Source organism: Eriocheir sinensis, chromosome 57, assembly GCF_024679095.1.
Source record: "Eriocheir sinensis breed Jianghai 21 chromosome 57, ASM2467909v1, whole genome shotgun sequence".
In the NCBI taxonomy this organism is placed as follows: domain Eukaryota; kingdom Metazoa; phylum Arthropoda; class Malacostraca; order Decapoda; family Varunidae; genus Eriocheir; species Eriocheir sinensis.
Window position 1 is genome coordinate 2,398,189 of NC_066565.1, and position 23,344 is coordinate 2,421,532.

At 43.6% G+C, this 23,344-nt stretch overlaps 2 protein-coding genes and 1 long non-coding RNA gene across 20 annotated transcripts in view; 2 read left to right on the plus strand and 1 right to left on the minus strand.

Moving 5' to 3' along the window:
* The window catches only part of LOC126984542 (uncharacterized), a 135,158-nt gene that overhangs the window by 90,629 nt on the left and 21,185 nt on the right, over positions 1 to 23,344 (minus strand). For 4 of the 17 annotated variants that reach the window (XM_050838273.1, XM_050838266.1, XM_050838267.1 and 1 more), the window contains exon 3: positions 5,712 to 6,206. In XM_050838273.1, coding sequence (XP_050694230.1) covers positions 5,712 to 6,206 — 495 coding nt within the window. Of the gene's footprint in view, positions 1 to 5,350; positions 5,673 to 5,711; positions 6,207 to 23,344 lie in introns of those variants that run through there. The other 13 variants (XM_050838272.1, XM_050838263.1, XM_050838262.1 and 10 more) reach the window with 9 other exon arrangements.
* LOC126984537 (integrin alpha-PS4-like) lies at positions 806 to 22,031 on the plus strand (the record flags this gene model as incomplete). Its single annotated transcript, XM_050838251.1, is given in 21 exon segments — positions 806 to 937; positions 3,065 to 3,186; positions 4,256 to 4,385; positions 5,302 to 5,421; positions 6,280 to 6,503; positions 7,385 to 7,600; positions 7,921 to 8,029; positions 8,633 to 8,818; positions 9,449 to 9,625; positions 12,164 to 12,315; positions 13,074 to 13,155; positions 13,854 to 13,974; positions 14,740 to 14,938; positions 15,365 to 15,537; positions 16,423 to 16,513; positions 17,498 to 17,602; positions 18,499 to 18,794; positions 19,498 to 19,661; positions 20,318 to 20,414; positions 20,559 to 20,694; positions 20,994 to 22,031. Coding segments are annotated over 21 exon segments (3,134 nt in total), but the record flags the coding sequence as incomplete, so codon positions are not given.
* Positions 13,981 to 14,557, plus strand: LOC126984549 (uncharacterized). Of its 2 annotated transcripts, none has more exons than XR_007737007.1 (2): positions 13,981 to 14,356; positions 14,461 to 14,557. It is a non-coding gene; the product is annotated as an uncharacterized LOC126984549 (long non-coding RNA). The 2 variants fall into 2 exon arrangements; XR_007737006.1 differs by having other exon boundaries at positions 13,981 to 14,252.

The window sequence follows — 23,344 nt, forward strand, 5'->3', positions numbered from 1 at the left end:
CTAGAATCTAGAGTCCGATAGGTGGTCTTAAGGACAGCACGTGAGTAGTCGACGGTGACTGAAAAATCCCAGCTTGTGGCATCGGGCGAATTCGCATTGTCCGCCGCGCCGTCACGCTGTCCAGTCCACCGTTGCCAGATTATCGTAGTCAGAGCCTCGTATTTACCGGTTTCTGAGTCATAGCTATTGCCAAAAGCACCAATAATTAACCATTTTAACGATAACTATATATGATGGCAGTTATTGGGGTCGAGGAGGCAGTTTTTGGGTCGAAAATAGGAAAACATAGGAGGCTGAGTACGAAAATCTGGCAACGTTGCAGCGTCCACTCAGCCACCGCCTCGCTAAGTGACTAATGACTATAATTACGGTAATGACTAATTAGGCTCATATTCTCAAATACTTAGGGGCGTTTACACACCCATGTTCGCTTTCGTTGACGTTGTGGGTGTTTGGTAAGATTTTGGCAAAGGTGGATAGGTATCTCTGGGGTATAATTACGGTATAATGACTAATTAAGCCCATATTCTCAAACGCTATGGGGCTTTTACACACCCATGTTCGTTTTCGTAGACGCTGTGGGTGTTTGGTAAGGTTTTGGCAAAGGTGGATATCTCTGGGGTATAATTACGGTAATGACTAATTAAACCCATATTCTCAAACGCTTAGGGTTGATGATGATACACAAGGCGTGGGATTGCCTTTGTAACGACTCCCACTTATATCTTCTCCTTGAATCTTGACTGGCGTTGTTGTCTTTTAGTTTTAATCAGTTTTCTTTTCTACCCCTTCCTGGGCAGGGTGATTGTGGGCGCCCCGCGAGCAAACTCTACCCACCACGCCCATCTCAACGTGACGGAGCCGGGCGCTGTCTTCAACTGTCCCTTCCCGGCCGATGACAGCACCACCTGTGACCACCTGGACGTAGACCCCACAGGTAAGACTGGGGCTGAAAGTAAAAGAAATGGTGTAGATGCTGTTTTGGGATGTTATCTATCTACCATGTGTTTTCTGTTTTGGGATGTTATCTACCATGTGTTTTCTGTTTTGGGATGTTATATATCTACCATGTGTTTTCTGTTTTGGTATGTTATCTATCTACCATGTGTTTTCTGTTTTGGGATGTTATCTATCTACTATGTGTTTTCTGTTTTGGTATGTTATCTATCTACCATGTGTTTTCTGTTTTGGGATGTTATCTATCTACCATGTGTTTTCTGTTTTGGGATGTTATCTATCTACCATGTGTTTTCTGTTTTGGTATGTTATCTACCTTGTGTTTTCTGTTTTGGGATGTTATCTATCTACCATGTGTTTTCTGTTTTGGGATGTTATCTACCATGTGTTTTCTGTTTTGGGATGTTATCTATCTACCATGTGTTTTCTGTTTTGGGATGTTATCTATCTACCATGTGTTTTCTGTTTTGGTGATATCTACCATGTGTTTTCTGTTTTGGGATGTTATCTATCTACCATGTGTTTTCTGTTTTGGGATGTTATCTATCTACCATGTGTTTTCTGTTTTGGGATGTTATCTATCTACCATGTGTTTTCTGTTTTGGGATGTTATCTATCTACCATGTGTTTTCTGTTTTGGGATGTTATCTATTCACCATTTGTTTTCTGTTTTGGGATGTTATCTATCTACCATGTGTTTTCTGTTTTGGGATGTTATCTATCTACCATGTGTTTTCTGTTTTGGGATGTTATCTATCTACCATGTGTTTTCTGTTTTGGTATGTTATCTACCATGTGTTTTCTGTTTTGGTATGTTATCTACCATGTGTTTTCTGTTTTGGGATGTTATCTATCTACCATGTGTTTTCTGTTTTGGGATGTTATCTATCTACCATGTGTTTTCTGTTTTGGTATGTTATATATCTACCATGTGTTTTCTGTTTTGGTATGTTATCTATCTACCATGTGTTTTCTGTTTTGGGATGTTATCTATCTACCATGTGTTTTCTGTTTTGGGATGTTATCTATCTACCATGTGTTTTCTGTTTTGGGATGTTATCTATCTACCATGTGTTTTCTGTTTTGGGATGTTATCTATCTACCATGTGTTTTCTGTTTTGGGATGTTATCTATCTACCATGTGTTTTCTGTTTTGGGATGTTATCTATCTACCATGTGTTTTCTGTTTTGGGATGTTATCTATCTACCATGTGTTTTCTGTTTTGGGATGTTATCTATCTACCATGTGTTTTCTGTTTTGGGATGTTATCTATCTACCATGTGTTTTCTGTTTTGGGATGTTATCTATCTACCATGTGTTTTCTGTTTTGGGATGTTATCTATCTACCATGTGTTTTCTGTTTTGGTGATATCTACCATGTGTTTTCTGTTTTGGGATGTTATCTATCTACCATGTGTTTTCTGTTTTGGGATGTTATCTATCTACCATGTGTTTTCTGTTTTGGGATGTTATCTATCTACCATGTGTTTTCTGTTTTGGGATGTTATCTATCTACCATGTGTTTTCTGTTTTGGTATGTTATCTATCTACCATGTGTTTTCTGTTTTGGTGATATCTACCATGTGTTTTCTGTTTTGGTATGTTATCTATCTACCATGTGTTTTCTGTTTTGGTATGTTATCTATCTACCATGTGTTTTCTGTTTTGGTATGTTATCTATCTACCATGTGTTTTCTGTTTTGGTGATATCTACCATGTGTTTTCTGTTTTGGTATGTTATCTACCATGTGTTTTCTGTTTTGGTGATATCTACCATGTGTTTTCTGTTTTGGTATGTTATCTACCATGTGTTTTCTGTTTTGGGATGTTATCTACCATGTGTTTTCTGTTTTGGTGATATCTACCATGTGTTTTCTGTTTTGGTGATATCTACCATGTGTTTTCTGTTTTGGTATGTTATCTACCTTGTGTTTTCTGTTTTGGTGAGTTATCTACCATGTGTTTTCTGTTTTGGTATGTTATCTATTAATCTACCTATTAATACAACGTAACATACTATTAATCTACCTATTAATACAACGTTTGGAAAATCAGGCTTGTGTGTGTGTGTGTGTGTGTGTGTGTGTTAACCCAGGTGTGTTGCAGGTAATGACTTCAACGATGATGGCGGGCCGAGGATGGAGTACCATGACATGAAGGATTATGGTTGGCTGGGCGGGAGTCTTGACACTCAACCAGACTTCACCAATGACCGACAGGCGACTTGTGTGAGTGTCCTGGGGAAGGGGGACGTGGGCTCGGGGTTTGGGCTTGGGGTGGGTAGGGGTACAGGAGGAGGTTGGGGTAGTTGGGTGGGGGTCAAGAGGTCAGGGTTTGAGGTTAGAGTTAGGTTGGGGTGATGGTTGAAGGGGGTGAGGGTGGGGGGCTCAGGGGGTGGTTGAGTGAGGGGTTGGGGGAGGTAGGGGTGGTAGTTAAAGGGAGCTGGGAAGGGCATGGGGGTTAAGGGGAGTTATGGAGGGGAGGTGGGGTCAATTGGGGTAGGGGAAGGGGATTGAGGGGGGTTATGGAGGGGAGGTGGGGTTAATGGGGGTAGGGAAAGGGGGTTGAGGGGAGATAGGGGGGGTTAGGTGAGGTTAAGAGGGGGAGGGGAGGGGGGTTGTGGGAGGTAGGGGAGGGTGTTGGGAGGGGTCATATCTATCTTTTTTTCCTTCTTGTTCATTATTATCATTCCCCATGTTGAGTTTTGTCCCAGTTTTTTGTTTTCTAATAGTTTTCATTTTCTTGTTCTGGTTCTTTTTCTTCTTCATCTTCTTATTTTTTTTCTTCTCATTCTTCACCTCTTTTTTTTAGTTTTGTTCTTTCTGTTATTGTTCTTCCTTGTGTTCATGTTCTTGTTCTTTATTCTTAACCCGTCCACTGCGATTGGCATGGATTTCGCCTTCACTGGTAGCCTGGTAACATACACTCCCAGGTCTTTCTCTGCCTCTGTGGTGGATAGTGGAGTGTTTCCCATGTGGTATTGGTGTGCTGGATATCCCTTCACTGGTAGCCTGGTAATCCCAGGTCTTTCTCTGCCTCTGTGGTGGAGGATATCCCTTCACTGGTAGCCTGGTAACATACACTCCCAGGTCTTTCTCTGCCTCTGTGGTGGATAGTGGAGTGTTTCCCATGTGGTATTGGTGTGCTGGATATCCCCTCCCAAGGTGCAGGACTTTACATATTTCTTCACTGAATTGTAGCAGCCACTTTTTGTTCCACTCCTGTAGCTTGGTGAGGTCTTCTGGTAGGAAATCCGCAGTCAAGAGGTTAATTTTTTCTTCCTCCCCTTCCCCCCAGGTGTGCTCCCCCCTGTGGAAGAACCAGTATGCACCTCACAATGTGTATGCAAATGGCGCGTGTTACTGGACCCCCCAACGCCTGCCCAACGACGCACCCTTCAAGAAAGAGCTGCCCTTGCTTGACGAAAGTGAGTTTGAGCCGCATTCTTAAAACATTTTATTATTTATTTTGTTATTTATTTTGTTATTGACCCCACTTTCGGCCACCTCCTTGTATTCTTTTTAGAAGCAGCGAGTAGCGGGCTTTTTTTTTCATTGCCCTTGAGCTGTCTCCTTTGTTGTAAAAAAAATATATATTACAAGTTGAGAATCCTTTATCCGAAATCCCTTGGACTGAAAGTGTTGCAGATTTCAGATTTTTGTGGATTTTGGAGTATGCCTATTTTTTGGCCACTCCTCTTGACTCATTAGTAGGAGCAAGGAGTTAAATTACAGGCTTTTTTTTTCATTATTTTTATTATTATTATTTTTTTTTTTCCTTAGAACTGTTTCCTTTACTGTAAAAAAAAATGCAGACCCTTTTGACATTTTCAACACTAGCATTGCAGCCATTTTTAAAGGTCAGAGAGGGGGTCAGTCAAGTTCTATGAGTGTTTTCTTGGGTTCATGGTACAGAAGAAGGGTCAAACTACCACCAGGGTCATAAAACTACCCCTGGAAATGCCCACAACTCCTACAAAAGCCTTGCCAAATATGTGTTCTTTCAAAGGTCAAAGAGGGGTCAGTCAAGTTCTATGAGTGTTTTCTTGGGTTCATGGTACAGAAGAAGGGTCAAACTACCACCAGGGTCATAAAACTACCCCTGGAAATGCCCACAACTCCCACGAAAGCCTTGCCAAATATGTGTTCTTCCAAAGGTCATAGAGGGGGTCAATCAAGTTCTAATGTGTGTTTCTTAGGTGTTCATGGTACAGAAGAAGGGTCAAACTACCACCAGGGTCATAAAACTACCCCTGGAAATGACTCAAACTCCCACGAAAGCCTTGCCAAATATGTGAAGTTGGGCGATGAAATGGTTTAAAATATGACTCTTTATCTTTCCAGGGGACCAGATTAGAGAACACACATATATCAACGCATATGGCGAGTTGGGTTTCTCCGTCCATTTCCCCGGCGACTCAAGAAAAATTATGATGGGGGCGCCAGGGATACACAATTGGACTGGTAAGTATATTTAATCATACACTCCACTATCCATCACAGAGGCAGAGAAAGACCTGGGAGTGTATGTTACCAGGCTACCAGTGAAGGGATATCCAGCACACCAATACCACATGGGAAACACTCCACTATCCATCACAGAGGCAGAGAAAGACCTGGGAGTGTATGTTACCAGGCTACCAGTGAAGGGATATCCAGCACACCAATACCACATGGGAAACACTCCACTATCCACCACAGAGGCAGAGAAAGACCTGGTGTATGTTACCAGACTAACAGAGGCAGAGAAAGACCTGGGAGTGTATGTTACCAGGCTACCAGTGAAGGGATATCCAGCACACCAATACCACATGGGAAACACTCCACTATCCACCACAGAGGCAGAGAAAGACCTGGGAGTGTATGTTACCAGGCTACCAGTGAAGGGATATCCAGCACACCAATACCACATGGGAAACACTCCACTATCCACCACAGAGGCAGAGAAAGACCTGGGAGTGTATGTTACCAGGCTACCAGTGAAGGGATATCCAGCACACCAATACCACATGGGAAACACTCCACTATCCATCACAGAGGCAGAGAAAGACCTGGGAGTGTATGTTACCAGGCTACCAGTGAAGGGATATCCAGCACACCAATACCACATGGGAAACACTCCACTATCCACCACAGAGGCAGAGAAAGACCTGGGAGTGTATGTTACCAGGCTACCAGTGAAGGGATATCCAGCACACCAATACCACATGGGAAACACTCCACTATCCACCACAGAGGCAGAGAAAGACCTGGGAGTACATGTTAAATCCGTGCCAATCGCAACGGATGGGTTAACTAATTTATTTTTACGAACGTCCGCAGGAAAGGTGTATTTCTACTCGGATTATGTGCGGTCTGAGGTCGGGCAGTCGAGGAAGAGACGCCAGGTACGCAGCAAGAAATTTTTTGATGATAGGCCGGCAGTTGGGGAGAGCGATGACACAACCCCTGACTCTCTTCTCGGGTACGCCCTCACCTCGGGGATGTTCCTGGATGTCGGTAAGGAGCTCTACGCTGCTGGGGCTCCACGCAACGAATATGGGAAGGTGTGTAATAACGAAAGATGTTTATTTATTTGTTTATTTATTTTCGGTGGAGGAGTGTGGCTGATTTTAGGTTACTATGCCCAAGCCTTTTTTTTTTTTTTTTTCTGTTTTTCTTTTTTGTTTTGTAATTTTTTTTTTTTACAGTAAATAAAATGGCTTAAAATAAAAAATAAAAGGCTCTCGGTCTACACTTCCAGGTTGTTTTATTCAAATTAGTTTACTTATAATTCTGTGCATCTGTGAGTTGTTGTTGTTTTTTTTCTTCTTCGTCTTCTACTTATTTTTGTATGGCGAAGAAAACCCACTCAAAACTCCCCCCCCCACACACACACACAAAAACAAAAAACAAAAAAATGCACTGTAAGGTTGTGGTGTTCAAAGTACTTCACATCTATTCACCAATCATTATTTTTCTTCTTCTATGATTAATTATTTTTATGGTAAAGACAACAGTTCGAAACTTCCTCACACAAAACAAAAAAATGGAACCTCGTATAACACTTCCAGGTTGTGTTGTTCAAATTACTTCACATCTATTCACCAATCATTATTTTTCTTCTTTTACAATTTTTTTATAGTGAAGAAAACTCCCACACACACAAAATAAACAACAAAAAAAGGAACCTTGTAACACTTCCAGGCTGTGTTGTTCAAATTACTTCACATCTATTCACCAATCATTATTTTTCTTCTACGATTAATTTTTTTTATAGTGAAGAAAACCCGCTCAAAACTCCCACGTACACAAAATAAACAACAAAAAAAGGAACCTTGTAACACTCTCAGGCTGTGGCATTTTACGATTATTTTATAGTGAAGAAAAACGCTCAAAACTCCCCCCACAAAAAACAAAATGAAGGAACCTCGTATCACACTTCCAGGTTGTGTTGTTCGAGTTCCGAGACTCCAGGTACAAACAGACATCGCCTCGAGACCTTCACCTTAAGGGACAGCAAATGGGGGAGTACTTCGGTGCAGCGTTAACGGCAGGCGATGTGAATGGCGATGGACTGACGGATCTGATAGTCGGAGCGCCCATGTTCTCACACCCCAAGATACCGGACGTGGGGAGGATTCACGTCTATTTAAGCAAAGATGTAAGGGGTAGTTTGTCACCCTATCTGTCTCTCTGTTTATCTATTTGGTGGCCCTCTTCTTTTCTTTTCTTCATCTTCTTCGTCTTCTTTTCTCACGCCCCAAGATACCGGACGTGGGCAGGATTCATGTCTATTTAAGCAATGACGTAAGGGGTAGTTTGTCACCCTATCTGTCTCTCTGTTTATCCGTGAAGACTCGAGTCGAAATTTTCTGTATTCAAGTCCACTACCTTTCTTCATATATTGTAATAATGTAATGATACCACCCCCACTACTACTACCACTACTACTACTACTACTACTACTGTGTGTCTTCATAGGGACGAGGATTGAGTGATGGGCCAAAGCATTTCTACGGCCGAGGTGTTGGTGTGTCGCGGTTTGGTCTGACCCTCGCTTCGGCAGACCTCAACATGGACCAATACCAAGGTGACGTACCCATCCCATGTGCAGACCAATAGATAGATAGATAAATAGATTGATAGAGAGAATAAGTGAGGGATAGATGGATTGATAGAGAGGTATAGATAGATAGATAAATAGATTGATAGAGAGAATGATAAGTGAGGGATAGATGGATTGATAGAGAGGTATAGATAGATAAATAGATTGATAGAGAGAATAAGTGATGGATAGATGGATTGATAGAGAGGTATAGATAGATAGATAAATAGATTGATAGAGAGAATAAGTGAGGGATAGATGGATTGATAGAGAGGTATAGATAGATAGATAAATAGATTGATAGAGAGAATGATAAGTGATGGATAGATGGATTGATAGAGAGGTATAGATAGATAAATAGATTGATAGAGAGAATAAGTGAGGGATAGATGGATTGATAGAGAGGTATAGATAGATAAATAGATAGATAATTAAGTCATAGTTAGATATATTGACAAGGTACAGAGTGACAGTATAGTGGAAGCAGGTTAAGGGTAAAACAACACTTCAATAACAGACCAAAATGAACAAAAAAAAAAATAACAAAATAAAAATAACAAAATAAAGACTCCACGGTCCTTTTTACAGATGTCATAGTGGGGGCGCCATGGGAGGACGGGGGCAAGGGGGCGGTGTACATCTTCATGGGGTCTGGGGATGGGTTAAGTTGGCCCCACGCACAGCACCTCACCCCGGAAGATTTCACCCCAGGCCTGCGAGGGTTCGGCATGGCAGTATCACGAGGCATCGATATTGACCAAAACGGCTACCCGGGTATGTAATTATATGTTCATACACCCACATATGTTGCATTAATAGAGGGTGGTGTGTTAGTGTGTCCATGGGTAGTGTTATGAGCCTGGTGATAGTTTGACAAGGCTTTGGTGGAGGTTGTGTTAGTGTGTCCATGGGTAGTGTTATGAGCCTGGTGATAGTTTGACAAGGCTTTGGTGGAGATGGTTGTGTTAGTGTGTCCATGGGTAGTGTTATGAGCCTGGGGATAGTTTGACAAGGCTTTGGTGGAGATGGTTGTGTTAGTGTGTCCATGGGTAGTGTTATGAGCCTGGTGATAGTTTGACAAGGCTTTAGTGGAGGTTGTTGTGTTAGTATGTCCATGGGTAGTGTTATGAGCCTGGTGATAGTTTGACAAGGCTTTAGTGGAGATAGCTGTGTTAGTGTGTCCATGGGTAGTGTTACGAGCCTAGTGATAGTTTGACAAGGCTCTGGTGGACTTTTCTCTCATTGTTTTTTAAAATATACGGCCTATAAATTGACGACAAGGACACGATCACTGGGAAAGATATGAGAGACAGAAGTTGATGGTACGGAGAGAAATCCATGAAAAAAATAAATGCCCAGTGTAACAGCAGCCCCCTCACACACACACCGTTGCTTGCGTTCCAGACTTGGCCGTCGGGAGCGTGCTGTCGGACAAGGTGGTGCTGGTGAGGACTCGGCCCGTCGCTGTGCTGAAGGGCCGCGTCGTCGCCAACCCTCGCACGGTGCCCTTCGACGAGGAGACCGAAATCACCCTCACGACGTGTGTTCGCTGCGAGGGACATCGGATCCCCGCGGACATACGTGAGTTGGTTTGGGGTATGCTCAACGAGGGTGGTGGGGGGCTGATGTGTTTTGTATAGATTTTTTTGTAACATTCTTTTATTTTTCATGTTATTTATTTATTTTTTTCCTTTGGGTCCTCCTCTAGGCATCGTTTTTTCCTGTTTTTCATTATTTTTCCTCTATTTTCCTGTTGTGTTTTGTATAGATTTTTTTGTAACATTCTTTTATTTTTCATGTTATTTATTTATTTTTTTCCTTTGGGTCCTCCTTTAGACATCGTTTTTTTCTGTTTTTCATTATTTTTCCTTTATTTTCCTGTTGTGTTTTGTATAGATTTTTTTGTAACATTCTTTTATTTTTCATGTTATTTTTTTTTTTTTTCTTTGGGTCCTCCTTTAGACATCCTCTTTTTCTGTTTTTCATTATTTTTTCCTTTGTTTTCCTTCACTTTTTCATTTTTTTCCTATTTTTTTCTTTTAGTTTTTTCATTTCTTTTTTCTACTATTTTTTTTCCATTTTTTTCTATTAGTTTTCCCATTTTTTCTATTTTTTCTATTAATTTTCCTTTTTTTCATCACTTTTTTCCTTTTGTTGTTTTCATATTTTTTTCTATTAATTTCCCCATTTTTTTTTTCCCCCATCACTTTTCCATTTTTTTTCTATTATTTTTTTCCATCTTTTTCTGTTAGTTTTCCATTGGTTACTTTTCATTAATTTTCCCTTTTTTTCTGTCTTTCTTTTCCCATTTGTCTTTCCTGTCAGTGTCTTTCTACATCATATTTTCTTTATTTCCCTCGACTGGCATCTCTGTAATAAAATAATCGTACCCCAAAACAAACCTATCTTCCACCTCTCTGTGTCCCCTGTAATAAAATAACTGTACCCCAAAACAAACCTATCTTCCACCTCTCTGCATCCTCTGTGATAAAATAATTGTACACCAAAACAAACCTATCTTCCACCTCTCTGCGTCTTCTGTAATAAAATAATCGTACCCCAAAACAAACCTATCTTCCACCTCTCTGTGTCCTCTGTGATAAAATAATCGTACCCCAAAACAAACCTATCTTCCACCTCTCTGCGTCTTCTGTAATAAAATAATCGTACCCCAAAACAAACCTATCTTCCACCTCTCTGCGTCTTCTGTAATAAAATAATCGTACCCCAAAACAAACCTATCTTCCACCTCTCTGCATCCTCTGTAATAAAATAATCGTACCCCAAAACAAACCTATCTTCCACCTCTCTGCATCCTCTGTGATAAAATAATCGTACCCCAAAACAAACCTATCTTCCACCTCTCTGCGTCCTCTGTGATAAAATAATCGTACCCCAAAACAAACCTATCTTCCACCTCTCTGCATCTTCTGTAATAAAACAATCGTACACCAAAACAAACCTATCTTCCACCTCTCTGCATCCTCTGTAATAAAATAACCGTACCCCAAAACAAACCTATCTTCCACCTCTCTGCATCCTCTGTGATAAAATAACCGTACCCCAAAACAAACCTATCTTCCACCTCTCTGCATCCTCTGTGATAAAATAACTGTACCCCAAAACAAACCTATCTTCCACCTCTCTGCATCCTCTGTGATAAAATAACTGTACCCCAAAACAAACCTATCTTCCACCTCTCTGCATCCTCTGTGATAAAATAACTGTACACCAAAACAAACCTATCTTCCACCTCTCTGCATCCTCTGTGATAAAATAACTGTACCCCAAAACAAACCTATCTTCCACCTCTCTGCATCCTCTGTAATAAAATAACTGTACCCCAAAACAAACCTATCTTCCACCTCTCTGCATCCTCTGTAATAAAATAACTGTACACCAAAACAAACCTATCTTCCACCTCTCTGCGTCTTCTGTAATAAAATAATCGTACACCAAAACAAACCTATCTTCCACCTCTCTGCGTCTTCTGTAATAAAATAACTGTACCCCAAAACAAACCTATCTTCCACCTCTCTGCGTCCCCTGTAATAAAATAATCGTACACCAAAACAAACCTATCTTCCACCTCTCTGCGTTCTCTGTAATAAAATAACCGCACACCAAAACAAACCTATCTTCCACCTCTCTGCATCCTCTGTGATAAAATAACTGTACCCCAAAACAAACCTATCTTCCACCTCTCTGCGTCCTCTGTGATAAAATAACTGTACCCCAAAACAAACCTATCTTCCACCTCTCTGCGTCTTCTGTAATAAAATAACCGCACACCAAAACAAACCTATCTTCCACCTCTCTGCATCCTCTGTGATAAAATAACTGTACCCCAAAACAAACCTATCTTCCACCTCTCTGCGTCCCCTGTAATAAAATAATCGTACCCCAAAACAAACCTATCTTCCACCTCTCTGCATCCTCTGTAATAAAACAATCTTACCCCAAAACCAACCCACCCACACACTCACTCACTCACTCACTCACTCGCTCACCCTCACACTCACTCAGTTCACGGACAAACTCACTCACTCACCCACCCCAAGGTAAATACAGTAGGCTACATCGCGAAAACAAACCTAACCTCCGTCTCTCTGCGTCCAGGCGTCCAAGCCACCCTGAGCCTCGACCACAGCAAGAACAAGAAGCCAATGCCACTCGCTGTGCTGGCCGGACGCAACACATCTTCCCTCACCTTCATGGAGGATCTTCACCCTGATGAGGATAAGTGTCGAGACCACCAGGTGACCATCAAGGTGGGTACGCTTATTTATTTTTATTATTTTATTATTATTATTTTATTTTTTATGTTTATGTACGTGTTTTGTTAGGGTTGTGGAGTCGTAGGAGAAGTTGCTGGAGCTGTCTACCTTTGTCCGGAGTTGGTAGAATTATCCACGACTCCGGTTTCTTTGCAATACACGGAAGGGAAGGGGACGGGAGGGAGAGGAAGGGAAGGGAAGGGAAAGGAAGGGAAGGGAAGGGAAGGAAAAGGAATAGAAGGAAAGGGAGGGAAGAGGAAGGCCAAGGAAGGAGAAGAGAAGGGAAGGGAAAGGAAAGCAGGTCTGAGAGGGGGAAGAGAAGAGAAGGAAGGGAAGGAAAGGAAAAGGAAGGAAGAGGTAGGGAAGGAAAGGGAACGGAAGGGAAGGGAAGGGAAGAGAAGGAAGGAAAGGCCAAGGAAGGAGAAGGGAACGGAAGGGAAAGGAAAGCAAGTCCGATAAAGGGAAGAGAAGGAAGGGAAGGGAAAAGGAAGGGAAGGGAAGGCAGAGGAAAGGAAAGACCAAGGAAGAAGGGAACGGAAGGAAAAGGAAAGCAAGTCCGATAAAGGGAAGGGAAGAGAAGGAAGGGAAGGAAAAAGGAAGGGAAGGGAAGGCAGAAGTAGGGAAGGAAAGGAAAGGAAAGAAAAGGAAGGAAGGGTTAGGGAAGGAAAGGGAGGCTGGCGTGGCGTGTGGTGTGCTGCGACAGAATTTGACCCACCAACATTTTTTTACCTCACTGTTGTTGATGTTTGCAGAAAGACAAGCAAGACCCAGATGGAGACATTGTTATGAGGCTGGAGTACGGTCTGCTAGACTCCTCGGCCCTGGGGCTGATTGGTGAGTTGGCGACCCTGTTTTTGCTTGATCCGCTTGTCTCTCTGTCTGTGTCTCTGGTTGTGTCTGTGGCTTTTAATTGATGGGTCTGTTTATGTCTGTGTTTTTCTCTCATTTTCTGTCTCTGTGTGTCTGTCTCTCTATGGATTTCTGTAGCTTTTAGTAATGGTTGTTTTATCTACTCATTTTCTCTCTGTCTGTCTGTGTCTTTGTCTGTCTCTGTTTCTCTCTCTGTGTCTGTCTCTCTATGGATTTCTGTAGCTTTTAGTAATGGTTGTTTAATCTCCTCATTTTCTCTCTGTCTGTCTGTCTTTGTCTGTCTCTGTTTCTCTCTCTGTGTCTCTCTCTATGGATTTCTGTAGCTTTTAGTAATGGTTGTTTAATCTCCTCATTTTCTCTCTGTCTGTCTGTGTCTTTGTCTGTCTCTGTTTCTCTCTCTGTGTCTCTCTCTCTATGGATTTCTGTAGCTTTTAGTAATGGTTGTTTAATCTCCTCATCTTCTCTCTGTCTGTCTCTGTCTCTTTGGATTTCTGTAGCTCATAGGGACAGTTTTCTTTCTCCTCTCGTTCTTCTGAAAAAACAAATAAAATAGAATAGCCTGATACAGTTTAAATTCTTTCCTCTCCTTCTTCATCCATCCCTCTCTCTCTCGTTCTTCTGGAAAAACAAATTGATCAACCAGGTGCGTGCTTTCTCCGCAGAGCAACCCATCACTGACCCGTACGCCCCCAACAGCACGGAGACGGTTGTGAGCATAGCCAAGGGATGCGCGGAGGAGGTGTGCAAAGTGGACATGTTTACTAAGGTGGCGTTCCTGGATGGGTGAGTCCGAGGGGGATGGGATGAGAATGTGCGTTCAGCTGCGTCCAAGTTCTCAAGCTCGGTTCAAGTCATTCATCCTCAAATTTCACTTTTAATTCTTGTCAACCTCATTTCCTTTTTTTCTCTTCCCTTCCCTTCCCTTTCTCTCCCTTCCTTTCCTTTACTTTCTCTCCCTTTCTTTCCCTTTCTCGGCCTTCCTATCCTTTCCCTTTCCTTCCTTTCTCTTCCATTCCCTTCCCTTCCCTTTCTCTCTCGGGACATCATGAGTGTTTCCTTAGGTTCATGGTACAGGGGAAGGGTCAGAGTGTACCAGGGTCATAAAACTACCCCTGGAAATGCCTGGAACTCCTATGAAAGCCTTGTTGAATATGTGTTTCCTTAGGTTCATGGTACAGGGGAAGGGTCAGAGTGTACCAGGGCCATAAAACTACCCCTGGAAATGCCTGGAACTCCTATGAAAGCCTTGTTGAATATGTGTTTCCTTAGGTTCATGGTACAGGGGAAGGGTCAGAGTACCACCAGGGCCATAAAACTACCCCTGGAAATGCCCGAAACTCCTATGAAAGCCTTGTTGAATATGTGTTTCCTTAGGTTCATGGTACAGGGGAAGGGTCAGAGTACCACCAGGGCCATAAAACTACCCCTGGAAATGCCTGGAACTCCTATGAAAGCCTTGTTGAATATGTGTTTCCTTAGGTTCATGGTACAGGGGAAGGGTCAGAGTACCACTTCTCTTCTAACTCTTATCCTAACCTCACTTTCCAGCAATAACAGTTCGGTCGTCATAGGCAAGATTAACCGGCTTGAGGTCACAGTAAGCAACAAGGGGGAACACGCATACCTCCCCAGCCTAATGGTCACCCTGGAGCCGCCCCTCGTGGTCGTCCAGCCCCCCCACCAGTGCATCTTCCACTCCTCCGAGCTTGTGTGTAACTTGACCAACCCTCTCAAGAGCAGTAATGAGGTGAGTGAGGGAAGGGAACAGAAGGGAAGGGAAGGGAAAGGAACACAAGGGAAGGGAAGGGAAGGGAAGGGAAGGGAAAGGAACACAAGGGAAGGGAAGGGAAGGGAGAGAAAGGGAAAAGAAAGATGAGGAAAGGATAGGGAAGGGAAGGGAAGATAGGAAAAGGAAAGGGAAGGGAAAGGAAAGGAAGGGAAGGGAACGGAAGGGAGAGGAAGGGAAGGGAAGGCTGAGAAACAGAAGGGAAGAGAAAGGAAGCCAAGGAAAGGGAAAGAAAGGGAAGGGAAGGCAGGGGAAGGGAAGGGAACAGAACAGAAATGAAGGGAAGGGAAAGGAAAGACTACACCCTTTTTGTTGCCCTTGAGCTGTCTCCATCTTAAAAAATAAAAAAAATAAAAATAAATCCACATAACATCCATTCCCTTACAGCCGGAGCGCGTGGAGGTCAGCATACAGGTTGACCCGGGCCAGATGACGGACGACATTACCCACACCCACCTGGAGGTCATCGTGGAGGGCGTGGGTGATGAACAGGACCCCTCAGACAACATCCTGGCCCTGGATCTTCAGCTGGCGATGCAGGCGGAGCTGGAGCTGCATGGGTGGGTCTCAGGGCTCAGGAGACACGAATCTATGGTTTCTGATCCTTATTGTGGGTTTGTGGCATCTATACATGGTGTTCCGACATCTATATTTGGTCTTGTTTTCATGGGTTTGCGGCATTTATACTTTCATGCACTGGTGGGTCTCAGGTGGTACGATATCCATGGTTTCTGATCCTTATTGTTGGTTTGTAGCGTCTATACCCATCCAGTCAGTCTTTGCATGGAGTTCCGACATCTATATATTTGGTCTTCATAAGTTTACGGCATTTATACTTTCATGCACTGGTAGGTCTCAGGTGGTACGATATCCATGGTTTCTGATCCTTATTGTTCGTTTGTGGCGTCTATACTCATTCAGTCAGTCTTTGCATGGAGTTCCGACATCTATATATTTGGTCTTGTTCATAGGTTTGCGGCATTTATACTTTCATGCACAGGTGGGTCTCAGGTGTTTCGATATCCATGGTTTCTGATCCTTATTGTTGGTTTGTAGCGTCTATACTCATTCAGTCAGTCTTTGCATGAGTTCCGACATCTATATTTGGTCTTGTGTACGTGGGTTTCCGGCATTTATACTTTCCTGGTTTGAGTTGTCTATACTTACCTGATCCTCATTTGTTTTGTTTGCTGCGATCGTGTCTTTCTGTGAACACTTTTCTGGCGTTTATATTTCTCAGTTTCAATCATTTATGACGCGGGTGATTGCGTCATTGAATATAAACACTCTGAGGCGTAAATAGTTTGGGTTTTCGATCTTATTTATAGGTTTCCGGCATCTATACTTCTTCAGTCGACCTTAACGCTATACATGTTGACAGTCTTCATGTCCGTATGGTGTGAGGTGAGTATAGATGAAGTGATCACAGTGTCGTTCCCCCTTAGGTCGTCTATGGAGGAGCAGGTGGCATACAAGCACAAGGAGAATGACCTCATCGTCGCCAATAACAATCTCAAGTTCAACCACACCTATGTCGTAAGTACCCAGCGTTTTTTTGTGTGTTTTATTACGTTTATATTTCTCATTTCACTCATTTACAACATGGGTGATTACGTCTTTGAATAAACACTCCTTGATGTGTAAGTTTGGGTTGGTCTTCCTCTCCTTTCCTTTCTTTCTCTCCCTTCCTTTCCTTTCCTTCCTTTCTCTTCCCTTCCCTTTCTCTCCCTTCCTCAACCTTCCTATCCTTTCCTTTCCTTCCTTTCTCTTCCCTTCCCTTCTCTTTCTCTCTCGGGACCTCTTGATGGTACAGGGGAATGGTCAGAGTACCACCAGGGTCATAAAACTACCCCTGGAAATGCCCAGAACTCCTACGAAAGCCTTGTTGAATATGTATTTCCTTTGGTTCATGGTACAGGGGAAGGGTCAGAGTACCACCAGGGTCATAAAACTACCCCTGGAAATGCCTGGAACTCCTACGAAAGCCTTGTTGAATACGTATTTCTTTAGGTTCATGGTACAGGGGAAGGGTCAGAGTACCACCAGGGCCATAAAACTACCCCTGGAAATGCCCACAACTCCTACGAAAGCCTTGCCAAATATGTGTTTCTTAGGTTCATGGTACAGGGGAAGGGTCAAACTACCACCAGGGTCATAAAACTACCCCTGGAAATGCCCACAACTCCTACGAAAGCCTTGCCAAATATGTGTTTCTTAGGTTCATGGTACAGGGGAAGGGTCAAACTACCACCAGGGCCATAAAACTACCCCTGGAAATGCCCACAACTCCTACGAAAGCCTTGCCAAATATGTGTTTCTTAGGTTCATGGTACAGGGGAAGGGTCAAACTACCACCAGGGCCATTAAGCTACCCCAGGAAATGCCCACAACTCCTACAAAAGCCTTGCCAAATATGTGTTCTTGGGTGACGACACACTTCCAGAGGTCAAAGAGGGGATCAACCGGGTTCTTATGATGTACAAATACGACCCAATGAGTTTCTTTCGTCTCTTCTCGCAGCTCATCAAGAAGGGACCAACGAGCCTTGAAGCGATTGATCTCGTCGTGGATGTTCCGATCAGCTTCTCCGACGGCCAGAGATTTGTGACGGCAGAGCGTAAGGGGGTAAGAACGAAACTGGCGTCCGAGTATTTGTAGTTTACGTAATATTAGTAGTTGTCAAAGTGTTCATAGCCTGGTATTACAAAACACTTTCCCTTCTCACGTCAGCTATTTCTAAAGGTCAAAGAAGGGGTCATGCGGGTTCTAATGAGTTTTTTTTTAGGCTCAGGGTATAAAAGAAGGGTTACACTACCACCAGGGTCATAAAACTACCCCTGGAAATGCCCACAACTCCCATGAAAGCCTTGTCAAATGTGTGTTTCCTTAGGTTCATGGTACAGAGTTGTGGGCATTTCAAGAAATGAAACTCCTAGCCTTGTTGAATGTAACCCTTCCTCTGTACCATGAGTACAGAGGAAGGGTTACACTACCAGCAGGATCATAAAACAACTCTTGGAAATGCCCACAACTCCTACGAAAGCCTTGTTGAATGTGTGTTTCCTTAGGTTCATGGTACAGAGGAAGGGTTACACTACCAGCAGGGTCATAAAACTACTCCTGGAAATGCCCACAACTCCTATGAAAGCCTTGCTGAATATGTGTTTCCTGAGGTTCACGGTACAGAGGAAGGGTCACACTACCAGCAGGGTCATAAAACTACTCCTGGAAATGCCCACAACTCCTACGAAAGCCTTGTCAAATGTGTGTTTCCTTAGGTTCATGGTACAGAGGAAGGGTCACACTACCACCAGGGTCATAAAACTACTCCTGGAAATGCCCACAACTCCTACGAAAGCCTTGTCAAATAGGTGTTCTTGGGCAGCGAAATATCTTATAACACGACCCTATATTAGTCTTTTTTCACCGTCTCTGTTCACTTTCGGCATGTGTGTGATTGTGTATACCTTGGTGTCATTATAAGGTCTGTGTCCCTATCTCTATTTACTTTGCGTTGGCAGGTTAAATTCTCGAGCGCCTTCAACTGTTCCTGGAGTGACGACGGAGTGAGCGAAGGGACCGAGGGGAGTGTGCACCTAGCCACCGACAGCCCTGGGAGTGATGACGGTGTGAGCGATGGGACCGAGGGGAGTGTGCACCTAGCCACCGACAGCCCTGGGAGTGATGACGGTGTGAGCGATGGGACCGAGGGGAGTGTGCAAGTAGCCACCGACAGCCCTGGGAGTGGCGATGATGCTGGTGGTGATGGTGGTGGTGGTGGTGGTGGTGGTGGTGATCTGTCCACACATGACGAAAAGTAAGTCATAGATTCCATTAATTTTACTTTTTTACTTATTTTTATTTTATTTACTGAACTAACTTATTGAGACGTATTTCTAGCTTATCCACCTTCTCCTTAGTACAGGTAACTCTCGATTGACGCGAGTGTTGTGTCCTTGAAGAGGTCGCGTAAATCAAAAACAGTAAATCAAACAAGAGGTAGATTTGTACCTTTATTGCCTACTGTATCACTCTGACTCCTCTCCCTCTCGTGGTTCCTCCTCTGGCTGCCCTTCCCCTCATGGTAGCACAGCAGCGAGGTTGTTGTTGTTGTTGTTGTTGAGTAGCGTGGCAGCGTGGGTACTGTATTGTTGTTCAAGTGGCGCGCGGGAAGAACTGAGCTCACCTGTGTGGCCGCGGCGCCGTGTGAGTCCAGTTGCGTGAGACATCTGGTGGCCACTCCATAAAATATCGCGTATAAGTGAAAAAAACGTGTAAATCAAACATTTATTTGGATATTGGACCCAGCGTTATTTAAAAAACACATAAACCAAACTCACGTAAATCGAGTTACCTGTATTATTATTATTATTATTCGTACAAGCCTCCTCGTAGCTTATTCTCCTTCTGTTTCTTGTGTCCGCAGGGTAGTGAAGGCCTTGAGTTACCTGTATTATTATTATTATTATTCGTACAAGCCTCCTCGTAGCTTATTCTCCTTCTGTTTCTTGTGTCCGCAGGGTAGTGAAGGCCTTGAGCGGAGCAGAGATAGGGACGCAATTCTTTACCTGTTCTTCGGATGCGATCGTCTGCGCGCAACTCACCTGCCACATGGAAAGGTGGATTGAGTATTCCGAGTCGGCAAGAGTCACGGTGGAACTTGAAGTCGATCTTGCAGTGTTGGGTGAGTGAGTGAGTGAGAGTGTGAGTGTGTGTGTGTGTGCAAGGAAATGAGGGAGTGTGGGAGTGAATGAGTGTGTGTGTGTGTGTGTGTGCAAGAGAAGGAGGGAGTGTGGGATTGAGTGAGTGTGTTTTCATTCTTCATTTTTCGTCTTTGTTTTTCTTTTTGTTTGTGTTTTTTGTCCCTTTTTTTTTTTCTCCTCCTCCTCCTCCTCTTGTCTTCTTTCTTCACTGTGCTTCTTCTTCATTGTGTTCTTTGTTGTTGTTTTCTGTTTTTCCTCTTTCTTCTTCTCCATCATATCCTCCTCCTCTTCCTCCTCCTTTTTCTTCTTCTTTTCCATTTGCTTCCTCTTCCGTCTCCACTTTCTCCTCCTTCATCCTTGGCAGCACTATCTACTACTACTACTACTACTACTACTACTACTACTACTACTGCTACTACTACTGACAGAACAAGGGCAGAGGAGGAAACAGAAAGACAAACAGAAAACAGACAGGAAAAAGAGAAATGACAAACAGAGAGAGAGAGAGAGAGAGAGAGAGAGAGGGAGGTCATTTTTCCTTCCAAGAGAGAGAGAGAGAGAGAGAGATTATTTTTCCGTCCGAGAGAGAGAGAGAGAGAGTATAATGTTCCTTCTGCCGTTATCTTCCCCTCGGCAGCGGCACACATCTCGGTGCAGGGTGGAGCAGTTCTCGGCAGCAGCGGAACGGCCACGATTCAAGGACTTAGCCCGCACCTCGCCTTCATCGGCAATAGGTGAGGAACGGAGAGGAGGAAAAAAAATATTACGATCATCATTACTCCTCGTCTTTCCCTTTGCAGTCCTTCCTATCGTGTTCTTAGTCATTGCGTTTTTTTGTTTTGTTTTATTATTATTATTATCACTCCGCCTCCCCCCAGAGAGGTGATGGGCAACGCAGTGACGCACATTCAGCCTGAGAACCTGGCGGGACGTGGCGTACCTTGGTGGGTCATCTTGCTGGCCATACTGGTGGGCCTCCTGCTCGTCACCCTCCTGGCGTACGCACTCTATAAGGTAAGCAGGGAGGGAGGAAGGGAAGGAAGGGTGGTGGGTTAACCCGTCCACTGCGCTTGGCATGGATTTCGCCTTCACTGGTAGCCTGGTAACATACACTCCCAGGTCTTTCTCTGCCTCTGTGGTGGACAGTGGAGTGTTTCCCATGTGTTGATAAAGGGAAGATATTTTTCAGGGCCAGCTGCATCAAAACATGTATTACTAAAGTCTCCCCTCACCATGCAGAATGTTAAGGTTCAGCTGCATCAGTGGTAAGTTGTAACAAACACACACACTAACACAGCCTCCCCTCCTCACAGAAAGGGTTCTTCAAGCGCAAGAAGCTGGAGGAGATGAAGGCACACCGGGCGAGGCTGCAGGGTGCCCCCACCGGCGTCAGTAACCCAACCGCCACCGGATAGTAGAGTCACAGCCGCCAGCCACCAGTGTACGTACTGTCTGTGTTGGGCTGGCCGGGTTATCGTAGACACAGCGCCACGCCAAAGATTCCCAAGTGTTGTAGTGACGTGTAAGTCTGTATGGAGCTGGTGCAGTGTAGAGTAGCGAGGTGTTGTGCGTCCTCTTGCGCTGAAGGAAGGGAGTCTTGTCCCTAACTTGAACCTTTTGATCTTGTGAATCTTTCCATCCTGTCTTGTTAATGATGTGTATAGCGACACACCTCCCTTTACACTGATGGAAGAGTGACTCGAGCCTTGTGATCAAACAGAATCTTACGGCTGAGAACTGTCACTAACTTGGAACTCAGGTGGTTGTCCTTAACCTGGTAGCAGCGACGGGCCAAATTTGTGGCTTTACCGTGTAGCAGCGACGGGCCAAATTTGTGGCTTTACCGTGTAGCAGCGACTGGCCAAATTTGTGGCTTTACCGTGTACCAGCAACGGGCTAAATTTGTGCCATGATATAACCCCCCCAAAATAGATGATACATAATCTGATCACAAATGCTTTGATATATATTATGAAATGGTTTGTGTGAGTGGTGATTTTTTTCTCATTTTTCTCGCTTGGAGGGACCATTAAGAAACATGATCCCCGCTGCTACCGGGTTAACTGTCATCATTATCATCATCATCCTTCCCATTGTGTTAGGCCAGAATCGTGGTTTTGGGAGGATGATGATGATGATAAATGGGTGTGGATTTAGTGTATATGTTTAGGAATTTCCATGCAAACACACACACACACACACACACACGCACATTGTTTGTTACCCCTTTTAGTGATGTTTGTACCGAGTGTTCTGTTAACAAGTCATGTGCATAAGCCAGTCCTTGTTGACCATTGTTTGTGAGTCTTGTTAGGCTGTGTTGGAATAAAGCAATAAAGAAGGAAAGTCAAGACCTGCCACCCATTTCTCTGTCACCTGTGTCTGTTACAGGGCCTTGTCGAGGTGTAGTAAACTTGTTAATGTAAGAGTTTCTCTGTGTGCTTGAACCTTCACAGGATATGAAAGACAGACAGCTCTTACCAATGACGACTTTATTACAATACTCTTCTCATTTAATGTCCATATTTTCAGATAATCTTAAGAATATAGCGGCTCCTAGTGGGTGCGCATTTAGGGCACGGTACGTGTGGTGGTAATTACATTTCTAGCACGTACGACGGGGTTATGACAAGCGGACAGGCGTGTTTATGTCACAAGGGTGTATTTTTCCACGCTGGCAGTCCATTGTTATTGTTTCACGAGCACCTCTATAGACAGACTAAGCCTCATAGCTGCCTTGCAGTGCACCACACAAACTAGTTCCCAAGCCAGTAATATCCAGAACGCGCATGGATCATTACGATTTCGGACATAAAATGGTCTTTACGAGTTCTACCTTATTTTCTTCTCCATATTAAAGCAAATAATGGTGCAAATATTTGTATTTTATAATTTCAAACAATTACATTCAAGATGTATTACTACACGGGGTGTATCGCGCTGCCAGCCTGCCACGTAGGCAGCTTCCTGAGGGGCTGTCTGGCTCGGGCCGCCGTAAGGGATGGCCTGATACATCGGCACTCAACTCTTCTTTAGTCTCCTCAAATCATCATTCTACTTCACCTCTCGGTAATAAGTGTTAACTGACTATTTAGCCTCTTTATTGGTAGTATAACTCAGGAGGCACATATTGCGCCGTCATATAACCCCAAACCGAGTCCCTTCAATACCACCATATGCGAACAGTGACATGGGCGCGTCACATGGTATTTGTGTTGCTTGTGTGTGGGGTAACAAAGTGAAGATGACTCGTTTTAGCGACTGCGACACGTACGCCTTAAGTGATGAAGTTAACATAACTATAGTGTTACATATAATGTACGAGAATAGGGAAAGGAAAAAAATTACATTTCAAAAGTATATACCGTTACCGGTATTTTAAGGAAACACCGGTATTACCAGCGTCATGACTTATACCGGTAAGAGGCGTACCGGTATTATTTCAGGAAACCGGTGTCGGCAATAGTACCGGCCGGTATTATATTATCCAGATTTTCTTGAACTCTCAGAGATCCGTAGTCGATCGCTTATGGCATAAGGGAAAGTATAATCAAATTAGGAGTTACTTATCTGAAATAGAGTGGGATTATGATCGAACTCGCTCACTTATATGTTAAAAGTAAATTTATCCGTTTTTCCAATCTGATATCTCCCCTTATTAACA